At 42.2% G+C, this 24,640-nt stretch overlaps 1 protein-coding gene across 2 annotated transcripts in view; it reads left to right on the forward strand.

Moving 5' to 3' along the window:
• VIT (vitrin) overlaps positions 1 to 24,640 on the forward strand; it is an 84,223-nt gene that overhangs the window by 15,039 nt on the left and 44,544 nt on the right. For both annotated transcript variants that reach the window (XM_006131292.5, XM_006131293.5), the window contains exons 2-6: positions 11,823 to 11,891; positions 16,159 to 16,224; positions 17,444 to 17,600; positions 19,786 to 19,919; positions 24,218 to 24,295. In XM_006131292.5, coding sequence (XP_006131354.3) covers positions 11,861 to 11,891; positions 16,159 to 16,224; positions 17,444 to 17,600; positions 19,786 to 19,919; positions 24,218 to 24,295 — 466 coding nt within the window. In that variant the 5' untranslated portion in view covers positions 11,823 to 11,860. The remainder of the gene's footprint in view (positions 1 to 11,822; positions 11,892 to 16,158; positions 16,225 to 17,443; positions 17,601 to 19,785; positions 19,920 to 24,217; positions 24,296 to 24,640) is intronic.

The following is a 24,640-nucleotide window of genomic DNA, read 5'->3' on the forward strand; positions in this document are numbered from 1 at the left end:
TTTAAATAAAAATGTCCGCCGCTTTTTTCCGGCTTTTAAAAAAGCCGGAAAAGAGCGTCTAGACTGGCCCCGATCCTCCGGAAAAAGTGCCCTTTTCCGGAGGCTCTTATTCCTACTTCAAAGTAGGAATAAGAGCCTCCGGAAAAGGGCACTTTTTCCGGAGGATCGGGGCCAGTCTAGACGCTCTTTTCCGGCTTTTTTAAAAGCCGGAAAAAAGCGGCGGACATTTTTATTTAAATGCCGCGGGGGATATTTAAATCCCCCGCGGATTTCCCTACGACGACTGCTGAAATTTACATGCCCCTTCCGGAAAAGGGGCCAGTGTAGACGTAGCCCCTATGTTTGTCAGGACTGCAGTTGATAACGGCATCTGCCATCCTGCAAAACCATCATAGCTACGTTGTCTGCCTGTTTGTGATGATGAATACCCTGAGTTGGTGTGATTGGGCCAAAGGAGGGTGTTTTCAGCACAGACTAAAAGTTGTGGCTGTGCCATGGTCTAAAAGAGAGGAGATAAAGATAAAGTAGCTAGGTAGAGAAGCGATATGGGTGGGATCCTCAAGTCCACTACAGCGGCTTTGCACAACTCACATGGTAGAAAGAGAGCAGAAGAGGCCCAGCAGAGAATGTAAGGCTGGCAAAGCTGGCTGAGGCGACAGACCTCGTCTACTGCAGCCACATCCCCCTACCTCCCCTGTAAGGGTTATGTCGGGGAAGGAAGAGCTACGCAGGGGTCAGAAAGGTGATGAGAAGGGGGTCAAGCACTGCTATACCCACCTTCCACTGACATAACTTAAAGCCCTGCGGGCAGCCACCGCTAGGTTCCCAAGGGATGGTGCTGGCACCCTTGGAAGGAAAGAAGGACAAGGGGGCCCCTGAAGGTAGGGAGGCTCCTCCAATGGCACAATGCATAAATTACCTGCCTTGAGAGTGGCTTAGGGCATTCACCTGGGGAGTGGAGGGACTCAAAACCACCACCTTGCACTTCCCAAACAAATGCCCTATCAAGCTTTGCTACAGCCACCTTCCATTGACAGTTCTTCTAACTAAGCTGTACTGAGTTGGAGTGATGCAGGCTCAGGAAGCCACAACCAGCTGCCTAAGGCTATGTTTGCACAGCAGCGTTATTTCAGAATAACACCAGTTATTCCGAAATAACATAGTGCGCATCTACACAGCACACTTATTATTTGGAAATAAATTTGAAATAACAGGCTTCTTACTCCATTGTATGAGGCATAAGGGAAGTCGGGGGAAGGGTGCTCTATTTCAAAATAAGTGCTGTGCAGACAGCACCAAAAGTCGAAAGAAGCTATATCGACTTAAGCTACTCAATTAGCATAGCTCAAGCGGCATTGCTTATTCTGAGGTTAGGCCAGCTGTGTAGACGTGCCCTGATAGCCCCTGTTCAGGTTAAGTAAGTGAGGAATACTGAGCTTACATAAGAGTTGGGGAATTAGGTCCTGAGGCTACGTCTACACTGCAGGTTTTTTGTGGAAGAGGAAATGCAAATGGAGTGCTCATTTGCATATCTCACACTCTCATTGGCATATCTTCTTCTGATCCTTTTTGTGGAAGAGATTTTTGCAATTTGTTGGAAAAACCCCGCTTTGCGCAAGTTCCCTTATTTCCTCAAAAAAATTAGGTTTACAGGCTCTTGTGCAAAAGGGTTTTTGTCCGACAAATGGCCCCATCTACACAGGGCATTTTATCGCAAAAACCTCTTCTGCAAAAAGTATCGGAAGAAGATATGCAAATGAGAGCGTGAGATATGCAAATAAGCACTCTATTTTCATTTCCTCTTCCACAAAAAACCCACAGTATAGACATAGGCATTGCAACACTCAGGCTATGTCAGGTATATTGTATTCGGAGGTGAAAGTGGGCCAGTACAGCATATTGGTAAGAAAGTAGCCACAGGTACGGGCTGGTACCCATCCGACGCATCAGCACTTTAAAGACCGCACCAGTAGGCCCAGTGATGGGGCTGGCAAAAAAGGCAGCTGCCCCAGATCCCCCCCCCCCCCCCAGCCCTTTAAATCACCTCCAGTGTCCAAGGGGGGGAGGAGGTTTCCTACTTTGCGCTGATGTAATCCTGTTTTCAAACAAGACTACATTCATACAAACCTTTCAGTTGGTGTCAGTGGGGTCCCCACAGGACAGAGACTCTGCGACTCCCAGCCTCCTAGGCCACCGTGTGCCACCACAGAAACAAACTCTATCTTCCAGGACCGCACTGAGTGACGGGACTAATGTGCCATCTGTAGTCAGGGGAAGAAAAGTAAAGGGATATGCCCTGACGGAATTCGGAGAAGCAACTAGATCTCCTACGTTTCATTTTGGTACCTTTTCCATGGATTCATGCTGCCTTTTCCTGTTAAGGAAGATTTAACATTTCCCCCTCTTGGCGTCCATTCAAATTCTTATTATAGTAAATGGAATAATCATAAGGGAGTCTGCTTCACACAGCCATAAAGAGGACTTCTGGATTTGGCCTGTAGATTGTTAGTAAGTCAATTCTAACACTTTTTTTGCTTCATTTAAAATAAGAAGACAGTGAGCGACATCTGGATTTGAGCCTTATTAAGCTATCCAGGAAATGAGTGAGCTGGGTGGCATTTTGGAAGGTCCAACCCAGAAGGTCTCTGGCCTTTTCTTTTAGGTGCCCCATTTTCTTTTCTGTCTCAAGCTCCTGTAAGTGAAGTGACAATGTGAGCAAGTATAGAGACAGTTGTACCCCAGAATGACCATAGGGGGCAGCAAGTGACTCAGCCTTGAGGAGCAGCTGCAAGCAGGGCTGTGTGGTCCCCCCAACTTCAGGCCAGCCCCTGGGGAGTAGCTGGCAGCCGGGCTGCGTGACCCCCTGCCTCCTCCCCTCAGCCTTCCCATATCTCCTCATCCCCTACCCTGACTCCTGCATCCCTACCCCTACCCCTGAGCCCCTCCTCACCCCCTAATCCTGACACCTGCACCTCCCACACCCCCAGCCTCCTGCAATGAAGGACCCAAGCAACACAAGGTAAATCTTCTTGTATTTTATCTTGACCTTTTATTGGCATCTTGACCTTCTATAAAGCCCTTTGAGACAGCTGCTATATGAAAGCGCTTCCACAAACAAATGGACAAAATTAATAGAAACGTTTCCTGTGGGGCACATCTTATGTTCCTAAATGGATGTGCTGATTTTAGGTCCTTGATTTCTGACAAAAGGTATTACTGTGCATATATGTGCAAAGAGGAACTCTCTTTGTTGGGGTCATGTTCTGAAATGCCTTATTCTTGCACAGACTATTTTCTGTCATCTCCTATGTTGCAAAATCTAATTTGCATATTTTATACAGCATGAGTGTGCACCATTGTTCTCTTTCTCAATAGGCTTGATGACATAGCAGTTTCTGCAACTCATAAGAAACAGCAGTAAACTTGGTTTAAAAATCTCTGAACAACTTTCACCAGGGTGGTTTGAGTTAAATAAACTATTCTCTATAGAAGAAATAAAACATATTTGGTATATGAATGGCTGAATTTTGGATAAAATAAGAATTGACCTTCACCTTCCCCCAGAGTAAAACCCACATCCATTTTTTAAATTGGCTCTTTCTTCGGTATTTTTGTTTCATGTTCATGTTTATATTCCTGTTCCCATTCTAGTCCACGTAGACTTGCGCTATGTCTATACTTCAGGGAAAAGTTGGAAAAAGATACGCACATTGCAAACTGCAATGTGCTTATCTTTTTCCACTTTTTTTCTGAAAGAGGTTTTTCCAAAATTTGGCCCATCTACATGGGGCCACATTTTGGAAAAAACTGTTTTGGAACATCCTTTATTCCTCTCACCAAGAGGAATACAGGGATGCCAAAAGAACATGTCCACTTTTTCGGAAACTGTTCTGAAAAAGTGGACGTGTTCCTTGGATGTGACAGAGCTTTTTTGGGATACCTCCAGTATCCCGAAAAAGCTCTGCAGTCTAAACATAGCCTTATATACTGCACTCATCATAGTATCTCAAGTGCTGGGTCTAACATCTGGTATGTGTGGTTTGTTTTTAAATCCTCTTCCCAATGCAAAGTAGGAACCTTTTAGTTTGTGCTAGCAAGGTCTACACGGGGCAGCTAGAGCACATGCTCTACAATTCATACACTCACCCCCTATAGACCAGATTGCAAGTGTCATGGAGACAAGCCTAAAAAAGTAAGAGTAAGAGTTAGTATAGTATTGTACACTCAGGTATTTCTCTGCTTTGCCTTCCACCATCCATAAAGTGGGGGTGATGACACTTGACCCTCCTTGTAAAGCATTTAAAGAACTCTGACTAAAAAAGTCTAACACATATGCTAATGATTATTAATGAATTCTTAGTATGTCTGGCTGCTGTGAAGGTTCTGAAAAAGTCCTAAACACATTTCTCTATCTAAAAACGAAATGAGGAGTTCAAGAAACATACTATTCACACAACAAATCTTGAAGAAAATAAAATGAAAAATGTATAGGATAGAGCTTACTTATATGTCAGAATATATGTTGTAATCTATTCATCTCAGAAATAATAGCTGAGTATAATTTAGACAAACTGTAATTTGAAAGAAGCATCAAATTAATTTTAACACTTGATGTGTGTATGCTTTGAAGAGTTAATTGCATTAGGCATCTATTTGGTGGCTTGCCTCAAATTCCAGAAAGCTAGCTGTTGTAACTAGGTACACCAAAATAAATGGTACCAGTGAAATAACTGCAGAAAGTGCACACTATCAGATTTGTAGTTACATCTTCAAGAGTTTTTGTGAGTAGGCTGTCCTCACTGTGGCTACTGTCTTGACTACTTTCCTCTTTCAACAGAGGAATGTAAATGAAGGACTTTGAAATTGCAAATTTCGCGCTTCATTTGCAGAATGGATTCCGATTGCTTTTTCAACAAAGGATTTTTCAGGAAAAAAACCCACGGTCTAGACGTGGTACTTTTGACAAAAGTCCTCCTCTGAAAGAACCCTAGCGCATGAAAAAATGGGGTTTACAAGTTCTTTCCAAAAAGGGGTTTTTTGTTGAAAGAACTGTGTATAGACTGCGGGGTTTTTTTCCAAAAAGTCCTTTGTCGAATAAGCGATCAGATCCATTATGCAAATGAAGCATGAAATTTGCAAATCAGCACTTTATTTGCAATTTCAAAGTCCTTCATTTACATTCCTCTGTCGAAAGAGGAATGTAGTCTAGACGTAGCCTAAGAGATCAGATTACTTGTACTGGACAGCTGAAATCTACAAGGCTGAAATAACTTGCCAAAAATGTGGTGTTTGGGAGAAAGTGGAAAAAGTGGAGGTCAAAACTAGTCGTAAGGGAATAATGCCCAATGTTAGAAGAGAATGAAGGAAAGCAGGAGAGGCATTGTTTAGGTAAAATAATTGTGATGCATAAATCTTTGTTTTTCATAAAAAGGTCCAAGTTTGCACACCCACACAAGTGATTTCATATGCTCAGGAAAGGCAACATGTAGGTTACAAATGCAACCCTGTAAATGGGACTTATTATGGTAAAATACAAAGCGTAGTCTCAATGTTCACACAAGGATCTGAGCCAATGGAGAAACCTTTTCTAAACGTGTAACTATTGAACAGAGAGCAATATTGAGTTTTTAACAATATTGTGCTGCATTTCCCCCAATGCTCTAAAGAAAACAAAAAGTCTTGCAAATAGGCCCTGCATCTGCAATTGAAGCCACATGGGTTCAAGTAGGCCATACATATTGGCTGAATTGCAGGATCAGAGCATCTACCCAGGAAACAGAAAGACAAATCACTCTTTTATTTTGGGTTTTAGTGTTCTTTAAATGGATATAGCATTTAGCTCCAAAGCCAATGAGCACTCTAACAACCCACGGCCTAGTACACACACAAATGTTTTGCCAGCACAGGAAAAAAGGTTTTTTAAAAAGTTCTTTTGCTGCTATAGCTTATTATTTCACTTGGGAATTTCTATAAGCTATACTAGCAAAAGTTTGTGGGTTTTTTCCTCCTGTATAAATGAAACCTACATTAGCAGGATTTGCCAATTTAGATTACAGATACAATGATACCAGCAAACATTTTAACTATAGACAAAGCCTTCCAGCTGGTCTAGGAAGGAATAAAAACGTACCTTTTTGAAGGAGTCTTGATACTAGCAAATGCGTCTAGTGAACTTTGCTACTGAATGGCCTTAAATCTGAAGTCCCCACAATTTACTTGCTGTCTTTCAGCAGAAAAAGCACCATGTTCTAGGGTACATCTAGACTACAGAGTTTTGTCGACAGAAGTTTTGTCGACAGATACTGTTGACAAAGCTTCTGTCAACAAAGAGCATCTACACTACATTCAGTTCTGTCGACAAAGCAAGCTGCTTTCTCGATATGGCAGTGTAGACGCAAGGACAGTTTACATGCAATAACACCTTCTGTCGACAGAACTCTGTCGACAGAAAGCATTATGCCTCGTAAAATGAGGTTTACCAGCGTCTACAAAACTGCTGAGTTCTGTCGACATTATGTCGACAGAACTCAGCGGTAGTGTAGACACAGGTATAGTTTTGTCGACAAAAGTCCACTTTTGTCGACAATACTCTGTAGTCTAGTCACACCCCTAGAAAAGAATCTTGTTGCCAGTTGAACACATATCCATTAAACCTGCAAGAACAGCAAACATTCTGACTCTCCAGTGTGCTGCAAGGGCTGCCAGCCTTGTCGGAAAGCAAAACCTTTGTAAGACTCACAAGCATTCTCAAAACTCTTAACGAACCATTGAGTTGAATCCCAGTTTGAGGGGAGACAATGATTTCTGCCCTACCTCGTCCCTGCCAGCTTCACAAACATTCCATATTTGAACTGGAAATGCCCTCCACCTCCTAACAGAAAAAGAGAACATGGGACAGAAAAATCTTCTGGTCTAAATCAATAATAGCTAGAAAACTGTACACACAACTACTCCTAAATCATTTATCTTGAGGAAGATATTGGAAATTACGTACAATCCTAGTTTTAGCAAAACTTATTTTTTGCTATAACAGAGGGAATAAGAACTATGAAAAACAAAAACCATCACTGCTTTAGCCAGATTTCCTTTTCTTTAACTCAAACTGTCCTTGTCTGTTCACTGAGGGTGTGTCTAGACTACAGGGTTTTGTCGACAAAAGTGGACTTTTGCCGACAAAACTATACCTGCATCTACACTACCACTGAGTACTGTCGACAGAAATCAGCACTTTTGTTGATGGTGGTAAACCTCATTCTATGAGGAATAACACCTTTTGTTGACAGAGTTTTGTCGACAGAAGGTGTTATTGCATCTACACTGACCTTTGCATCTACACTCTCATGTCAAAAAAGCAGCTTGCTTTGTTGACAGAACTGGATGTAGTCTAGATATTCTTTGTCGACAGAGGCTTTGTCAACAGTATCTGTCGACAAAGCCTCTGTCGACAAAAGCCTGTAGTCTAGATGTACCCTGACTTTAGCATTTTATCAGACAGGACAATCAGCTAGTACTGGAATCTCTCAACACAAACAAAAAAGCCAATATAGGAGTTTTGCCCATATGCCAACTTCAGCTTTTGCTAATATAATTTTATCATTCCATACATATCCTAACTTGGCAAAAATACAACATGATATCGAATCCTGACTGGACAAGCATCTACAGACACCCAAACTCCCTGTGAATTTTGGCTTAAATTCCCACCAGTGGTTTTAAGTGCTTCAGATTTTAGGTACCCGACCTAAGATCACTCCTCATCAATCAGAAATTTTGACCCAAAAACATCAGTGGCAACACCTCAACACATTTAATGGTGAGTTACTGGGGGCTTGACAGTGCTTGGAATCTCTCCCCAGGTATTTCTCCTGGGACTAGAATGAAGGAATGGAATGCCAAGTGATACCGTGAGAATGGGAAGAGCTATTGTCTAGGTATCTTGCTGTTGGTGCATTTGGAAGGACTGATTTGGTGTTGGATGAAGCCATGACTGCTTTAAGATGATCTGATCTGGATCTCTCAAGTCTCACTGTGCTGGAACTCCCTGTGATTTCCATTTCCTTTGTCAGATTCACAGTAGAAGTATGAGCAATATTCTGAATGGTTAGGAAGTGTTCTATGTAGGGACAGATTTAAGGGTCAGAGTGCAGTCAGCTTGGGCAGCATGAGGTCCAGTGGTCATATTTCCTCAGGCTTTTTTTAATATATATATTTTTAAAACACGCAATAAAACAAATACCACAGTCAAAGCAAAAATAGCTTCTTGCTCATGTTGCATTGACTTCTGTATCTCAAGTTATTGGAACCTCACACGCAATGATATTTTTCCTTGACAATTTGTTCTATGATTCTGTTACTGGCCAGCTCCAACCTTGCAGTCTCCTTTCTCACAATCGTAAGGAGTGCAAGATCACTCAGCCATGTCTGTAGCTGTGTTGAATACTTGTAGATTTTCCACATTTTAAAGTGTCCATTGTACATTTTGCACTAGCTACTCCAATTGGCATGGTCATGAAGAATTTCCATTTCTAATCATCATCAAGAGATTCCGACATTCTGAAATTCAAATAGCTCTGGACCCCATGTGACAAAATGAACATCTCAGCCTCCTTTATAAAGCCATACATCTTGAAAGAATCTTGTGAACCAAGTAAAAAAAAAAAACCAAGTGTTTTCATATGATTTTATTTTGAAGTTGCCTGGGATGGAGGAAACCAAATAGAATAGATACTTCTTGAAATCTCTCTCCGAGATTTTAGCTCTACAAATATATTGATACTTGGAATATTTTCTTGGCTTGTAATACAGAATCATTTAGTAATTCATCATCCATGTGGTGCACACTTCTCTTGCCGTATCTTGGATTGTTTGCATTTCGAAAACCCATTGCTTTCATCTGTTTTGAAATTCTATTACAATTTCCTCATATTTTTCTTCTGGTGTGAATTTCCTGAACTCATGCACTTTGCTCTCAAATGTCTGGAGGACTTGGAGAAGGTCAATTTTCTTTGACAAAGATTCTGCCATGTTAGCTAAGATTGGATGCCGCCATAGTAGATTGAAGTAGAACATCCAAGCCATGAAAGAGAGGTTGCTTTACCAAAACAGACTTTGATACTATGACATTTCATGAGCTGTAGAGCTGCCACATGTGCCTGCACCAGTGTTCCCTCTAAGCTGCAGGGCAGCACAGCTTCACAGGTGATTAATCAGCTTCATCCAATCAGTCAGCTGATTAATCACCTGTGAATCTGGGCTGCCACACAGCTCAGAGAGAACACTGGTGCATGTTGTGTTATGCCCCCATGAACAGAAATATTGTTCCAGTCACTGTGAACCATTTTTTTCAAAAGTCTATGTCCCCAAAAGCATGACAGCATGTATAATCTGAAAGATGTGAGTGTGTTAGGCCACTTAACATGTAACTTTGTGTGTGGTGCACTTTTCATTTTATCAAAGGAGCATGAAAAATGGCAGTTTGTAGGGGAAACAATGCAACTGTCCTTTCGGCCTATCATTTTCAGTGGCTGGCAGGTTCCAATCTGTACAAGCATTCACAATTGCTCAAAGGATAAAACTGAATCTTGAAAGCAAATTTTATCGGATGGGAATATCAAACATATATCAGCAGGAAGACAGTTTTGGCCTGCTCCGTGGTTAACCTATTCATCTGCATGGCCCCTGGTTTTGCTTCTTTCAAGTTCATCTACAGAATTTGGGTTTTTTCCCCCGTTTATTTATTGGCTGGTCGGTTGGTTTGAAAATCATCTATGAGCTCTTTGGATTCATGAATTCATCTATAGGGTCTTCAGTTGTACTGGTTGCAAGCCAATTTCTCTGGAATTAAATACTTACCGTGCAACTTCAGTGGACTGCACAAATTGTTTTCCTCGCAAACCTTGGCACAATGACAGATTCATGTTTGCTAAATTGAGAAGCTGCTCTTGACTTTCTGCTTCAGACTGCAGGAGCTGATCAGGAAGGTTACAGAATGATAGTTTCTGGTTCTCAGAGGCAGTTTGTAATAAATCTTGTTTCTTTTTTTTCTAAATTCAGACTTGTACTTGTATTTATGGTTTTCATTTTCAGATTATCTTCCAGTACGAGTAGGTTGGAAGCAAAGGCATAAATCAAGTGTATTTTTTTTACTGCTTCATGTATCCGTTAGTTGTGACAATAACCCTAAAAGCAAGTTGAATATAGTGGAGATTGGCAGAACTACTGCATGGGGAGAGTGGGGAGAGGCTGGGAAGAGGTCTCAGGCATATTTCTCTGTGTCCCAAGGCACGAGTAGGCTACCGAAAAGCTACAATTCCCAACAGAAGTGCCTTCAACACAAGAGCCTGCCCAATGGCTGTGCCTCTGCAGGTTGGATTAGGAAATTTCCACTATCACCAGCCCATGCTAGACGTGCTCGAATGCAAAGTTTGTAAAGGCAGTGCAGGGTAGGTGAGTGGAGACACCCTGGAACGTCTATAAGAGTGGAGGTTGATGGACAGGGAATGTGTTAGACACAAGCAGCCCCTGTAACTGCATCAGCCCTCAGGCAGTACGGTGGCTGACTCAATTACTTGGGAAGGTGGGGCCCCAAAAACAAGAAGGCAGTGGGCTAGCTGCTCAGGGACCCATGTACTTGAAGGCTCAGGGCTGCTTAGTCATACAACGTATGCCCAGTGAAGGCTCCTGCCATGATGTGTGCCTCAGTGGAACCTCTAGGAAGAAAAATCTGCTGGTCCTCAGTGCCCACGTTTGAATCTGCCCATGGAGAAGGCCTCCCAAATGGTGGCTCTACTATGAATTCTGATTAGCAGGACCACCAATGGCAGACCATTTTGGCCAGAAGCCCCTCCTTTCCCATTGCCTGGGCAAATACAAATGCTGACAGCAGAAACAGCCTGCTGCCCTTCCTAGAGACTGATTCTAGTTTGGAGAGGGGAAACACATGGATTTTGCACTCCTCAGCTATCAGTGGAATGGTAATCATGAACACTCAAAGAATGTCAAGCTCCTACAGCCTCTAGTGTGACCATATCTGGCACCTTGCTCATCTGACTGGGACTCTAACGTCACCTTTTTTACATTAAACAGTACAGGTGTGCTCAGATTCTGATTTATGGGATTCTCACATTTTATCACCATCAACCACTGGTGAGTCTCATACCTGGAGGGTTTTATCTAGTAATAGAAACCTTCAAACATTCCTAGTGTGAGTATGATTTGCATAATACTCTAAAAGGGAAGAGTCTTGTCCAAACATCTCAGATCTGCAAAGGTAGGACAGAAAATCTCTTAGGAAGGGGCAATCTCCTGATTCTAGTCTTGGTCAAAAACCAGAAATGAAGAACACTGCAGCACCTCAAAAATCGGTCACTAACATGTGAACAGTAGTAAGATTTTTTTTTCTGTCAGCTCTCTGTAAGGGAAATAAATCAACCTTTAAGACTGCAAGTATATAGCAGCTTCTGTCATGGCCTCCATTGCCGCTGGCTTTGGAAAAAAGTATCTAGGGTGAAATTTTGGCTGTGTTGAAGGAAGTGGCAAAACTCCCATTTACCTGGAAAGATTCCAAGAGTGAAATCCAGGCCTCATTCATCAAAGTCAAATTAGAAAGTGCTATATCAAGTAGACTATTAATACATTTCAAGTCTTTATAAAGCGTACCTTCTCAGTAAGAAGAGGATCCAGAATGCTAGGACTTCACAATACTTAGGGGGTGGTACACAGAACTACTTCTTCCTCCCCATCTCCCTCCCCTCCTCACCCCCAGTAGTCACTATACTACCTCTGAATGCAATGTGACAAGGCTGTTTTGTTTTCCTTTCTAGCGCATTTGACTGACCCTGCTGATTTTGTTGTTCTAGCCATGAAGGCATCAGTCTTTGCGACCTTTTTTGGTAAGTAAGTCCAGACTACATAAATACACATACTAACATGGTCCAGGACTGGGTCAATGACTTTGGAAAAGTCTCCATGTCGTGTGAGCAATGCATATCTGCATGATGCAGACATTGTGGGTTCAGTAGTGAATGGCAATGAAATGCCTGCAAAGAGGAAAAGCACTCACCTAGGAAAGATGTATCTGAGATCTGGACAAAATGATACAGTGAAAAATCTTTCTTACGATGACTTGAAAGTGATCTGATGTGATGCTTTAGTTCTCCAATCCAAGACAGTGGTTAGCGGCTTCCTGACTTCAGTTAGGTCTGCTACAGCTAGTAGGATTCCTAGCAGAAGATTTAGGAGAACCTTGAGAAGGTATAAAAGTCCTGGTTATGCCAGTTTCTTGATTACCCCTCCAAAAATTACATTTCATTAATAACATGCACTGACTGTTTGGCTGTATATAGGATGCAATAATTACAGTAGACTGCACAATTATGCAAATGTCTAAATCTTAAAAGCCCCCACCAAGGAAGAACAATGTGTATTTCATGCTCTTACAATCTTCCCACTAACCATTTTTTCCCCCAAATCCAAAGAGGATGAGGACCTTCGACACAATCAAGATGATATTCAGGGAAAAGGGCTGCAAACACACCATCGTTTATCAGGATGGTCTTGCAAGAGAGATCTGCTCCTTTAGGGAACACAGAGAGGCACCAAGATATGGAGCTGACCTTACACAAACAATCAGGCTACGTCAACACGGGCACCCTTTTCCGGAAATGCTTAAAACGGAACAGTTTTCCGTTATAAGTATTTCCGGGAAAAGCGCGTCTACATTGGCAGGATGCTTTTCCGGAAAAGCACTTTTTCCGGAAAAGCGTCCGTGCCAATGTAGACGCGCTTTTCCGCAAAAAAGCCCCGATCGTCGTTTTCACGATCGGGGCTTTTTTGCGGAAAAGAAATCTGTGCTGTCTACACTGGCCCTTTTCCGGAACAGTTTTCCGGAAAAGGACTTTTGCCCGAACGGGAGCAGCATAGTTTTTCCAGAAAAGCACTGATGATTTTACAGTAGATCGTCAGTGCTTTTCCGGAAATTCAAGGGGCCAGTGTAGACAGCTGGCAAGTTATTCCGGAAAAGCGGCTGATTTTCCAGAATAAGTGGCCAGTGTAGACACAACCTCAGGGTTTGGCTGAATGGATCATGATTTTTTGTGTGTGTTACAAGTTTCTGGTTGATAGAATCCAGCCATCACATTACCTACCCGCATTTTCTATCACTAAGACCTTATCTACACTATAGCAGGAGGTCAATTTAAGATACCCAAATCCAGCTAAGTTAATTACGTAGCTGGAGTCGACATATCTTAAGTTGTGTTTCTACGCCGTCCACACAGCAGGAAGTCAATGGGAGCAAATGCCAATGTCGGCTTCCCTTACTCCTCATGAGGAGCAGAAGAGTTCATCTGAGTTCTATATAGTGGGTCTTCACAAGACCTGTTAAATCGAATCCGGAAGATCGTCTGCAGCAGCATTGATCTCCCCCCATAGCGTAGGCATGGCCTAACTGTAGTACTGTCCTAAGTAGGAACTGTCAAGGATTGTTGGACACGCAGGATCAGCTATATTTTCTCTTTGCTTTAATCTGCTCAGTTCATTGATATCTGCCACAATGCAAGAGACCAAGCGCCTGCTGTTCTCCTCTAATGCTTCATTCAATCCAGCTGAACTCACTGACAATGCATGGGGGAGGAAGTGGCACTCATACTCAATTTACAAGTTGGCAGAAAAGTTCCAAGAGCTATCAAATCAATACACTTATGAGAAGAAATCGGCAGCAATTCAGGGGTGGCAAGGGAGGAATAAGATTGCTGGGATATACTCCAGTCAAGATTAAATATAAACATTATAGCGTCTATCCAGAGAGCATTCAGTATTTTAACTCCTATTAACTTTAGAGAGGATTAAACGGAATTGTTCCACAGTACGGTATTGAAGAAATACTTTCTCACTGTCCGTGTATAGTGTGCTCTTCTGGCTGCAGTGCCCCAGAAAAGTAGACTGTGGGCAAATTCTCCATCCCGCATGAGCTGAATTCTGATTCAGTGGACTGGGAGTGAGGGAGAGAACACTGCAGAGATCTGGTTGCTGCTCTCTGATCTTCAGCCATCTAGCCCCGTGTAAATTAAAACTCAATCAAAAGAATGTAAAAGTCATTCAGGACATGCAGGCTCCTGAATACATCCCTGAAATGCAAAGGATCTTAGAAATGATTCACAGCCTAAGCAGATTTATACCTCACCTGTAAGAAATATTATCTCCGCCTGCATGAGCTCCTCAAAAAGGCAAAATGTGCCTGTTACAGAAGCAAAACCACAAGAATAAGAACCCACTACACAACTCCTTTCAGATGCAGACATATAGACCTTACATAAAAAAACTAAGATCAGGTATCAAAACCTATGGATTAGGAGACTTTTTAGATCACATTACAGTAGAGTTTATAAATGCACGATGAGCCCTGTGTAACAACAGGGGAGGTGTGGATTGCACAGAACTTGGAAATAGAGAACTAACTATATATGCTCCCCTCCACTGCAAAATGCCTTCAGTGTACAAAATAGGGAATGAGGCCACGTGGAGAGGAAGGCTACATGGCATGCTATTCTTCATAATGTACTATCATTCAGTGAGCATCCTACAGTACATGTGTATATGTGTCTGGGAGGGAGAAATTCATCAAAGGGATCCCTGGAGCATAATTCCCATCTTTAGGTTTGCATTTTACAAAGCAATGCACACTGTGAGGCTACGTCTAGACTGCAAGCCTCTTTCGAAAAAGAGCATCTAGACTGCAAGCAGTACTTTCGAAAAAGCAAGCCGCTTTTTCGAAAGAGAGCACCCAGGCAGTGTGGATGCTCTCTTTCAAAAAAGCCCTGTTTGCATTCAAGAACGCCTTTTTTCAAAAGAGCACTTTCAAAAAAAGGCGTTCTTCCTCGTGAAATGAGGAGTACCGCCGTCGAAAGAAAAGCCGTGTTCTTTCGATTGAATTTCGAAAGAACGCGGATGCAGTCTAGACGCAGGTGAGGTTTTTTCGAAAAAAGGCTACTTTTTTCGAAAAAAACCCTGCAGTCTAGACACAGCCTGAATGACTGCGGCTCAGAGCAGCAGCTAATCGCCCTGCTAGCATCATGTGACTCTTCCCAGCTATAGGCATATAGTCACAGTGGGGCACCACTGGTTGTTGGAGGTGTGAAGCACCACACGGTCGTTGCTGGGGCAGGATGTGAATGAGAAGCTGCAACACGTGTATGTTCAGCAATGTGCTAAATATTTCTTTGGATCCTTGGACTCAGCACATTCCACACACCATGCCCCCCAGCCCAATCAGATCCATACTCACAATATAGTACTTAGAAAAGGTCCAGAAAATTGAACATTTTTATGACAATTAATTAGCAGACAACCCTACAATGGTAAGTGAGATCTACCTGTCACCACCATATAGTTCCCACATTAAATAAAAAATTCACTGAAATAGTTGAACTATAAACCTCAGGCTTTGGTGATACATTAACTGTATAATAGAATTGTCAAACCAAATCAGGTGAGTGGTCCATCTAGTATGGTCCATCCTGTCCAGCAGCCTGTCTCCATCAGAGCCCAATACCAGCTACTTGAGAGGATGACCCTAGAGTTTTTGTTCGTGTTTTGTTATGAAACCACCTGCCTATCAGTGAAGTGTTTTCCTAGCCACCCCGCCCTAACCCCTCAGTTAATTGTTGGTTTATGCAGCGGTAAAGCATGAAGTTGTCTAATCCTAACATTATTTATTCTGCTTTAAATACTCGTGGGTGCTCTCCTATTACTCATGAAAATGTCTAATCTTTTCTTAAGTCTGTTAAGCTCTTGGACTCAGTTGCATCTTTTGGTAGTGAATTCCCCCGAGTTAATTATGTGTTGTGTGGAAAAAGATAAGTGTTCCAAGAGTTAGTCAATCTCTACTCCACTGCACGCGCACACACACACACACACACACGAATATGTCTTCTCAGACAGACAGACAGAAACAGAAACACACACACACGCACGCACACACTCACGCTGGAATATGTCTTCTCAAACAGTTCTGCTTGCTGCTGGAAAAAACATGAATTTCCTTTTTTAAAAAGTTGATTAATAATAAACCTGAGCTCCAGAAAACTGAAGCACAGAGATATGTCCTAAAAGACACTGACGCTTGCCTGTTTGCCTGACTTTGTATTTTCTTTGTCTTAGCTTTGTTTCTGACTTGTACATATGCAACTAAAGAAGCCACAAAGAAGAACAAAAAAGCTAAACTACGTAAGTACTCTCAACAACATGCCTAACTGATTGAAAATAGGAAGGTCCAGTGCAGAAAAACCCCTGAGTGAAGTGATGGCTATTTTCTGTGATGTCCTTGGGGCTTCTATTAGGAGCCAGTAACATACAATAATACGTAGCCTCTTTGTGTGAATCATATGCCTCACATAATGAAATGTATATAGCAAGTGAATTATATCTAATACAGCGTCTTGCATACTACACACAAATACTCAGATACCATAGTGAACAGCCTGGTATAAAAGCCAAGGTAAGACATAACTATGTTGAAATACACACACGGTAAGGTGACACCTGTGCATCTTAACCACTGGAAAGGGTATGACATGGGACTTCTAGCTACAATCCCAAAAGGACTTTTCTGGGCATTCAGTCTGGCTGCATTGGGTGAAATGCAAACCTGCCACTAGGTAATATTATAATCTAACTGTTGACAATAAAACAGAGCTTAAGTTTTTATTTATATCCACGAGCAGCAGGGAATGTAGACCACGAAAGGTATTACCTCCCCCAAAATTGCCTACACTGCTCAGCCACCTGGGAGGGCTGAGGCCACACTGCACAGCACCCCAGCATCCGGGGAAGGCCGGAGCCACACCGCACAGCAGCTCCATCCTTCAGCTGGGATAAAGCAGGGAAAGAAAGGTTGTGAAGGGGCACAGTCCTGGGGGAAGGGGTGGCTTTGGGTGGAAGGGGTGGGGCTTTTGCTGCCTTCCCCAGGTGGGCCTTTACCCGCCGCCCATGTTTATAGCCTGTGTTTGCTGTGCACAACAGTCAAACATTTGTAATGGTTTAGGGCAAGATCATGATATTTTGCCACAGCCTTGCCTTGAAGGCTGAAGAAGAACTCTGTTGTCACAAGGAGAATGCTGGGAGTGATGTATACAACTCCCAGCCTTTACTTCTGCCCCCTTCTCCCAGCGTATGGCCACACACTATCCTGCGGTAATTAGAAACTTTTATATGACCCTGGAGATTTCCTTTAGGGTCAGAAATATCTACTGATTTCCTCAGTCCATCTTTAGTTGCCACCCTAACCTTGCCACGCATTTATGATGTACATGCAACCGCCTCTTGTGCACTGAAGGCATTCATCCATATGCTCAAAGAGGGCATGCATGACACTGCTGTGCATTACATGGCTATGCAGCTATAGGAACACTAAATCTAACTTTTCTGCTCTTTTGTGCATTCACAGATGTACCAGAGGTAGACTGCGATATCAAAGCTGGGAAGATAATCAATCCGGAGTTCATTGCAAAATGTCCACCGGGATGCCAAGACATAAAATACCGTGTTTATGGCACAGACATTTATGCTTCTTTTTCCAGCATATGTGGTGCTGCTATTCACAGGTCAGCAGTTTTAAACTACTGAGATGCTCCTGTACAGAATTATACTTCCAGTGTAGGGAGGGGACCATTGGCTTTGGAGCTTATTAAGCCCTGCTTAATAAGGTTTACAGGATCTTTTGAAAAAGCCTGCCCTTTTTGAAAGAACTGCATCTAGAACGCGGTTTTACTTTCAAAATAGCATTTTTTTGAAAAAGCGCCATGACACGATTGTGCAAATGAAGCGCAGGAAATTCAAATCCCGGCTTTATTTGCAACTTTGAAGTGTCTAATTTACATCCCTCTGTTGAAAGAGGAATGTAGTCTAGAAACAGCCTCAGAGAAATAGTATTTGATGTGATTGGCCCAAACCTCAGAGTGATGGACACCCAGAGCTTCTCCTGAAATCATTTGCTCTTCCCAGCTGTAAAGCTGGAATGATGACACTTTGTTGTTGCAGAATCATTTGAGATCTATTCAGAAAGGCGCTATACGAGCTAGACATTAGCTATTACTGAGTGTGCTCAGCACCTCACAGGAACTGCCCAGACTTTTCCAGACCACTCATTTAAGGGTGTGTCTACACAGCAGTCTACACTTGAAATAAGAGATGCAAATTGGGTTTCTTATTTCTATTGTATTTCAAAATAGTTTATTTTGACATTTGGTGCATCTACACAGAGCCAAATTTTGAAATAACGCACTATTTTGATACATCCCTTATCCCTCGTGGAATGAGGATTACAGGGATGCCAAAGTAGCATGCCCATTATTTTGAAAAATATTTCGAAATAATGGGTGCGTTTAAAAGATGCGGGATAGCTATTTTGGGATATCTCCTATTTTGTCGCACCCCTACAAAGCCCCGCTGTCCAGGTTGCACTGTTTTACACCATCAAAAGAGTACATGATTCAACAGTAATAATCTCACTAATAACGTGCAGGCAACATAGTTATCCTCTCTCATGGTAGGATTCTTTTTGGTGATCCTGTTTAAGCTTAGAAAATATCCTGAAAGCTTTTACTCTAAACCGGGACAGATGTAGCCTCCTGCTTCAATTAGTGCATTATTATCAATTAGTGCCCAGCGGGCACCAACCAACTGCAATAGCATCTCTTACCCTAGGACCACCACCTAATCCTAGCCAGGTGCAAAATGGAGGGCAGGGCCGGGCGAGGCAGGCTGGTGAGCAAGCCCTCATGCACCCTGCAGTGGTGGCTCCCAGATCTCTGCTCCAGGAATTGCGACAGTCACACACCTTCATAATGGCACTCAAGTTCAGCCCAGCTGCCTCTCCTTTCCCCTCCCAAAATCCCCCCAGTTCTTCTAGCCCAGCGAGGAGTGGTGAAATGTACATCTGGCTCTTTTTGCAACTGAACCCACGAACACATACTAACGCCACCCATGCACCAAACACTGAGTGACACATACACATCACGTAAAAATCAGGAGTGGTGGGGGGCGGGGGAGCACTTTACAAACTGCCACATCAAACTGCAGGCAATTCAGGTGGTGCATAATTTAATGTACACGGTGGGACAGACAGATAAAAACCCCTTTTCATCTCTTACGAAGACCATTGCTATCTGCTGGATGAAGTCATGTGTGTTCACATGTTGGTTATTAAATTGTCTTCAAGTGACTAAAAAAACCCTGCCACATTCTTACCTCAAAATATTTATGTGCAATACCCTCCTACTAAAATGGGATTTGTGCATGAATACCTGAGAGCAGACTGTCTCTACAGCAATTTAAACCTAGCACAACATACTGACAGAGAATGTAGTATTTCTGGAAGTTTAAGTGGTAGAGGCCTATGTTTTCGGGGCAAACACTCATAGTTTTCTCTAGGTGCCATTAGAGTTTGGATTTGTTGACTGTTCTGATATGTGTATGACAGCCGTGAGTTTCCTTTCCTTATGCTGCCAACAGCTTAAAGAGAATTGTAAAGCTCAAAGTTATAATATAAAATGGTAAAGTATTTCGTTCTAATTAGCTTAGACACGATAGCTAAACTACTCTGTTTATAGCAGCAGAATCTAATACTTCTTAGCAAAAGACTTCTCCAAGTTGTACTGAAGACGACTGTAACCTCAACCATGCCGTTTAAAATCAGAACATCTTCCTAACTCTTGTATAGTTGAATAGTTTTAAGTTTCTCTGCGGGTGTCATTTAACACTTTCCATGCTCCCTCCCTCTTTTTGTAGTGGTACAATTGACAACTCGGGAGGGAAAATCCTTGTTCAGAAAGTTGCTGGACAATCTGGTTATAGAGGGAGCTTCTCCAATGGAATCCGATCCTTGTCCCTACCACGCTGGAGGGAGTCCTTCATTGTTTCAGGTACTACTCTCCCTCCCTCCAAAAAAAAAAAAAAAAAAAAAAAATCTGCAGAACTAATTCAGTTGTTGTACTACCACACTTTGAAGTGTTATATATTCTGTGCAAAGCAACATGATAGTTGAATGCACGACCAAAGTCCCTCACTCTGTTGTGTTTTGAGAAGCCTATCCAAATAAGTGTTCATTCAGAGTACACTATACACCTTCCTAATTTGATACCTCTGCTTTCTTATATGCTTTGTTGTGCAATGAGATAAATACGTTGACACTTTAAGTATCATCTGGAGCATCCGAGTTAGCACCCATAAAATGACACGGAGAGGTTCACATTTCAGAGCTATTTACTGCCTGAATTTGTAGACAATCTGAAACACCTGTTTCAGTTAAACTCACTCCATGCTTTGAAGCTTTTCTTCCCAACCATAAACATCACACACAAAAAGCTGCAGTTATTGGCCATCGCAAGCAGTGCCAGGGCTGTTTATTAAAAGAAATATATTTTAAGACTGAAAGATTACCAGTCCCATCTCTCTAACCATATTCAGTGAATGCTCTATAAGTGACTGTCTGATGCACTGGCACCCTATGTGAAGTTATATCAGTTTATCTTACGTGTACTAATAATAATTGTGCTCCACCTCTACTAAGCAGCCAATTCATGGTGGTCTGTTAAATTCTCTCATAAGTCAGATTTTTTTTGGCCCTGATTTTCTCCCTACCCCCATACCGGCACTCTAGAACCACTTACACTCATCTAGTGCCTGTCTTTACACACCTCTGGGTACATGCTACACTGTAAATTGCAGAGTGCAGTGAAGTGTTGCACTCTCACTGCCCCATGTAAATCCTGCTGACACCCTCTACCCTAAAGGCTTCCTAGTGCACATGGATGTAGACCTGCTTCAAACAGTACAACATTAACATTCACTAGGAACCAGTGAGAGCATGACACTTCTGAGCACTCAACAGTGTACAGACAAGTCCTTAGAGTCCCAGGCCAAATTGAGAGGTGATGTGTAACTTAAGTCCCCTTATGTTCAACTTTACTAACACGTAATAAGTATTCTAAGTTAGTACAGGTGGCGCTAACTTGCACTGTTTTATTTTGCTTCTGTATTGAATCTCCTGTCATGCAAGCATGTCATGATGTGCACATTTCCACTGCTTGGCTAAGAGAAGCAACCATCTACTGTTAATTACTAGTATGTCAGGCAGACGTTGAGGAAAGATCAACATAGCACAAAATGTATGAACAGCCATTCCCAAGAAATTCAAGTGAAGAACAGCAAATAAAAGGGGTAGGAATATGATCAAACTGAGCTGGCATCTGGGATCTGAATGAGTGTTTGCGGATGCTCTTTTTGTAGCTTTCAAACAGCCCAGCCCTGGCTCAGACTTTAAAAGGATTTACTTTGGATAGTTCAGAATTTCCTGTCATGGCCGCATTGCCACTGGTACTTGCTTTCTTCTAACAAACAGCAAATTCTAACTCTGAGCTGACAGGGGAAAATAGGATTTCTTACCTGAATTGCTGCTCAGCTACTATCCAGTGAGCTTTGGAGTCTCTCACAACAACAGCTCCTCCTAATTTTCCATTAAGAACAACGCCTTCTGGTTACATACGCACCATGAAACAGAAAGTTACAAACCTACATGGTAAAGATGGGAAGACTAGATTCAACCCAGACTGGGTACACATAGGAATGATAACAATAAAAGGCCTACTGTAAGGCCCTAATCCTGCCTGTGCTCAGTTGACTGCACATAGAATGGCCAACTGAAATCACAGTTGAGGGCCAAAAGGGACTAACTCAAAGCCACTAAACTCCGCTCTATTATCTCGGCATTGAATCCACTAACCTGGATTGGATTAAAGCATTACGGCAACCCAGAGAATAAACTATAGCATATCATGGGCATAGAACAGGAGGGACCAAGGTACACCAATGCTTCTGCAATGGCAGGGAATTGATTTAATGAGTCAGTGGGATTAATTAGAGTTGTATGCAGAAAGAGAGCCAAATTTAAAGGGAAGGGAGTCCTTACTGGGTTTTCCGAAATGGGGGTGTTCTTTGTGAGGAATTTAAAGGCTACAAGATGGAACTCCATAACTGTTCATCTAGTTCTGCTTTAATTGGCCTGTAGCTAGATGCAGACCAACCCCATTTGCATAAAACCCTTATTAATTATAAGAAAAGAGATGCACCAAGACTAGAAAGGCAAACCAGCAGAAAAGCCAACTGAGGCATCTGACTACAGGACATCAGCCAAGTTTGTTGTCTGCGAATAAAAAGCATTTGTGGTATTGTACAATGAAAGCATGCTGGCCTGTGTTCTCAGATAGGAAACTTGACAATTGAAATATCACAAACTATTGGGGGTGAATAAGCACCTGTGCAAGAGACCGGAGAAGAGGAACAGTTCAGGGGGACTGGCCTGTGACGTGGTGTGACAGAGGAGTGGGGAACAAGACCCGGTCATTGGGGCTGAAGCGGTGAGCACAGTAGGAGGCATGCAAATAGACTTGGATTCATTTTCTAGTTCTGAAATGTCTTGGCACTCATGTGAATGACTCCATTCATGGTAATGGGAGCTGGCTACAAGGAAAAGCAAATGGAGTCCCAAATGCCTGAGCATGCTACCGACAAGCAGCAAGGAAGATTTCATCTCTCCACCCATGTTTCAAACATCCATATGTTTAACAATATTCAGGTTTACAACCCATCTTTACACAGCAATCTCATTTTTAATGCATATTATGGTTATACAAGTACTGCTGGATTTTGTAGCAGCTTTCTGGTCAGTGTATGAGCAGCACTATTGCCACCCCAAGAGTCAGCTGTCCATTAAGAGCAGCTCAAACAGATGCTTCGAACACACATGGGACACAAACAGTTCTTTCCTAAAGATGCCAGCGCTCACTGAGTAGCCAGTCACATGCAGCAATGTAGCTTGGCCTGTACATTCACAGACACAATTTCCATTACAAATCAGATGTAGAGCCAGATTTGAAGGCAAGGCCTGGCTTTCACTTCAGCTATACATCAGTTTAGCTTCTTGGACTTCAACGAAACAACTCCTGACTCACAGCACTGCAGGTGAACTGACTCACACGTCTGCCATGTTTAGAAAGGGAACCAAAGCAAATCCACTTCACCATCTGATGACTGTATTGGTTAAAACAGCTCAAGCTGTGGAATAAAGGGGCTGAAGTTGCTAAGAAAACACTGAAGTGGGGAACCAGGGTGATGCTTCTCTGACTCAACTATTGTTCTTATATGTGGTGGGATAGAGTCACTTATCCTTACACTGGCATAAACCCCAGCAGAGATCCCTGGATGTAGAAAATCCAGTAGAGGGTGAGGATATGGCAGAACAAGACTGCTATCATTCAACAATGAAGTACAAGCTAGCACTATCTGACAAGAGGATGCTGTGTTGTTGATGAGTGTGTTGATTCAGTGCCTCTCTTCAGTAGCTCCCACTGCAGCGCTTCCATGCAAATTAATGCTTAAGTTGTAACTGCCTCTGTCATCCACACTTGTACATCCTCTGTACTACACAGTTGTAGGGGGAGGGGAGAGAATTATGCAGCTGGGATGGGAAATGCAATTCACATCTCTCTGTGCCACCTTTTCTGAAGCTGGTCCCAAGTATAGAGCATACACTAGCTTCTCTAACACTGTGAGCACAACAGCATCAAAACGACTGCTTCAGAGGAATATTCATAGCCACATGTGTCAACAGAAAAGCCATCTGGTGTGGCACTAGAAAGGTCTGTGGTTTAGAGCATCAGTGAGCTGTGCCTCATTTTCAAGGGAAGGACCCTCATTTTAGATCCAGATATAACTACCATATGCCTCAGCACACGAACATGGTATTTTCACTGTTATTATTGTAAATGACATATCAGAAATGATATACTATTTAACAGGGTTTTTTTTTTTTTAAAGTCATGTAGTTAAAGAAGGAGATCCCACATCTTTTAGAGCTTTTTTCATTAGTATTTCACTTGTTCCCATGGTTTAGATATTGGCATGTTTAGTGGAGTGATTTTTAGACCACATGGAATCAAGGGAACTGAGGGAATGAAAAGGATTTGGTTTTAGGACCTGACTCTGCACTATTAAATTTGATGCAAATTTTTCCCTACAAGAACTTAGAATTATTTGGGTGTCAATTTGTCACATGTATTATTATTTTAGAATTCAATGAGATATTTACTGCACTGTTTTCCATTTCATTTAAAGGCTCCTAGTCCATATAGTTGGGAAACTTATTTATTGGTTTCTTTTGCAGAAGGCAAACCAAAGAAAGGTGCAACATACCCATCAGTTCTTGAATATTCTTCCTCAAAAAGCTTACCTGCAAAAACAGGCAAGTAATTAAAGTAATTACGGTTGATTTTTCTCTCAGATTTCTCATGTTTTTATGAGAAATAAAATAAATAAAATAAATATGTAAGACGAGAGCATGATATAAAGCTTTTATTGCAATGAGTCAGAAATAAAGCATCATCACTTGGTACCAATTCTGAAAGAGATGTTAATAAGTTATACCAAATCATCACATGCTTTTTTCTACTATATGTGGCAACAATGCCAGTTATTCCAGAAAATTGTTATTTACTTTATCTTTCCTCACAGCCTTCTCTCCCTCAATGGTTTTTCTTGCTTTAAGTCAGAGAAAAATGATTCTGTACCACTTGCATGAATGAGCTTT

This window comes from Pelodiscus sinensis, chromosome 3 (assembly GCF_052426305.1).
Source record: "Pelodiscus sinensis isolate ZL-2025 chromosome 3, ASM5242630v1, whole genome shotgun sequence".
NCBI lineage: Eukaryota > Metazoa > Chordata > Testudines > Trionychidae > Pelodiscus > Pelodiscus sinensis.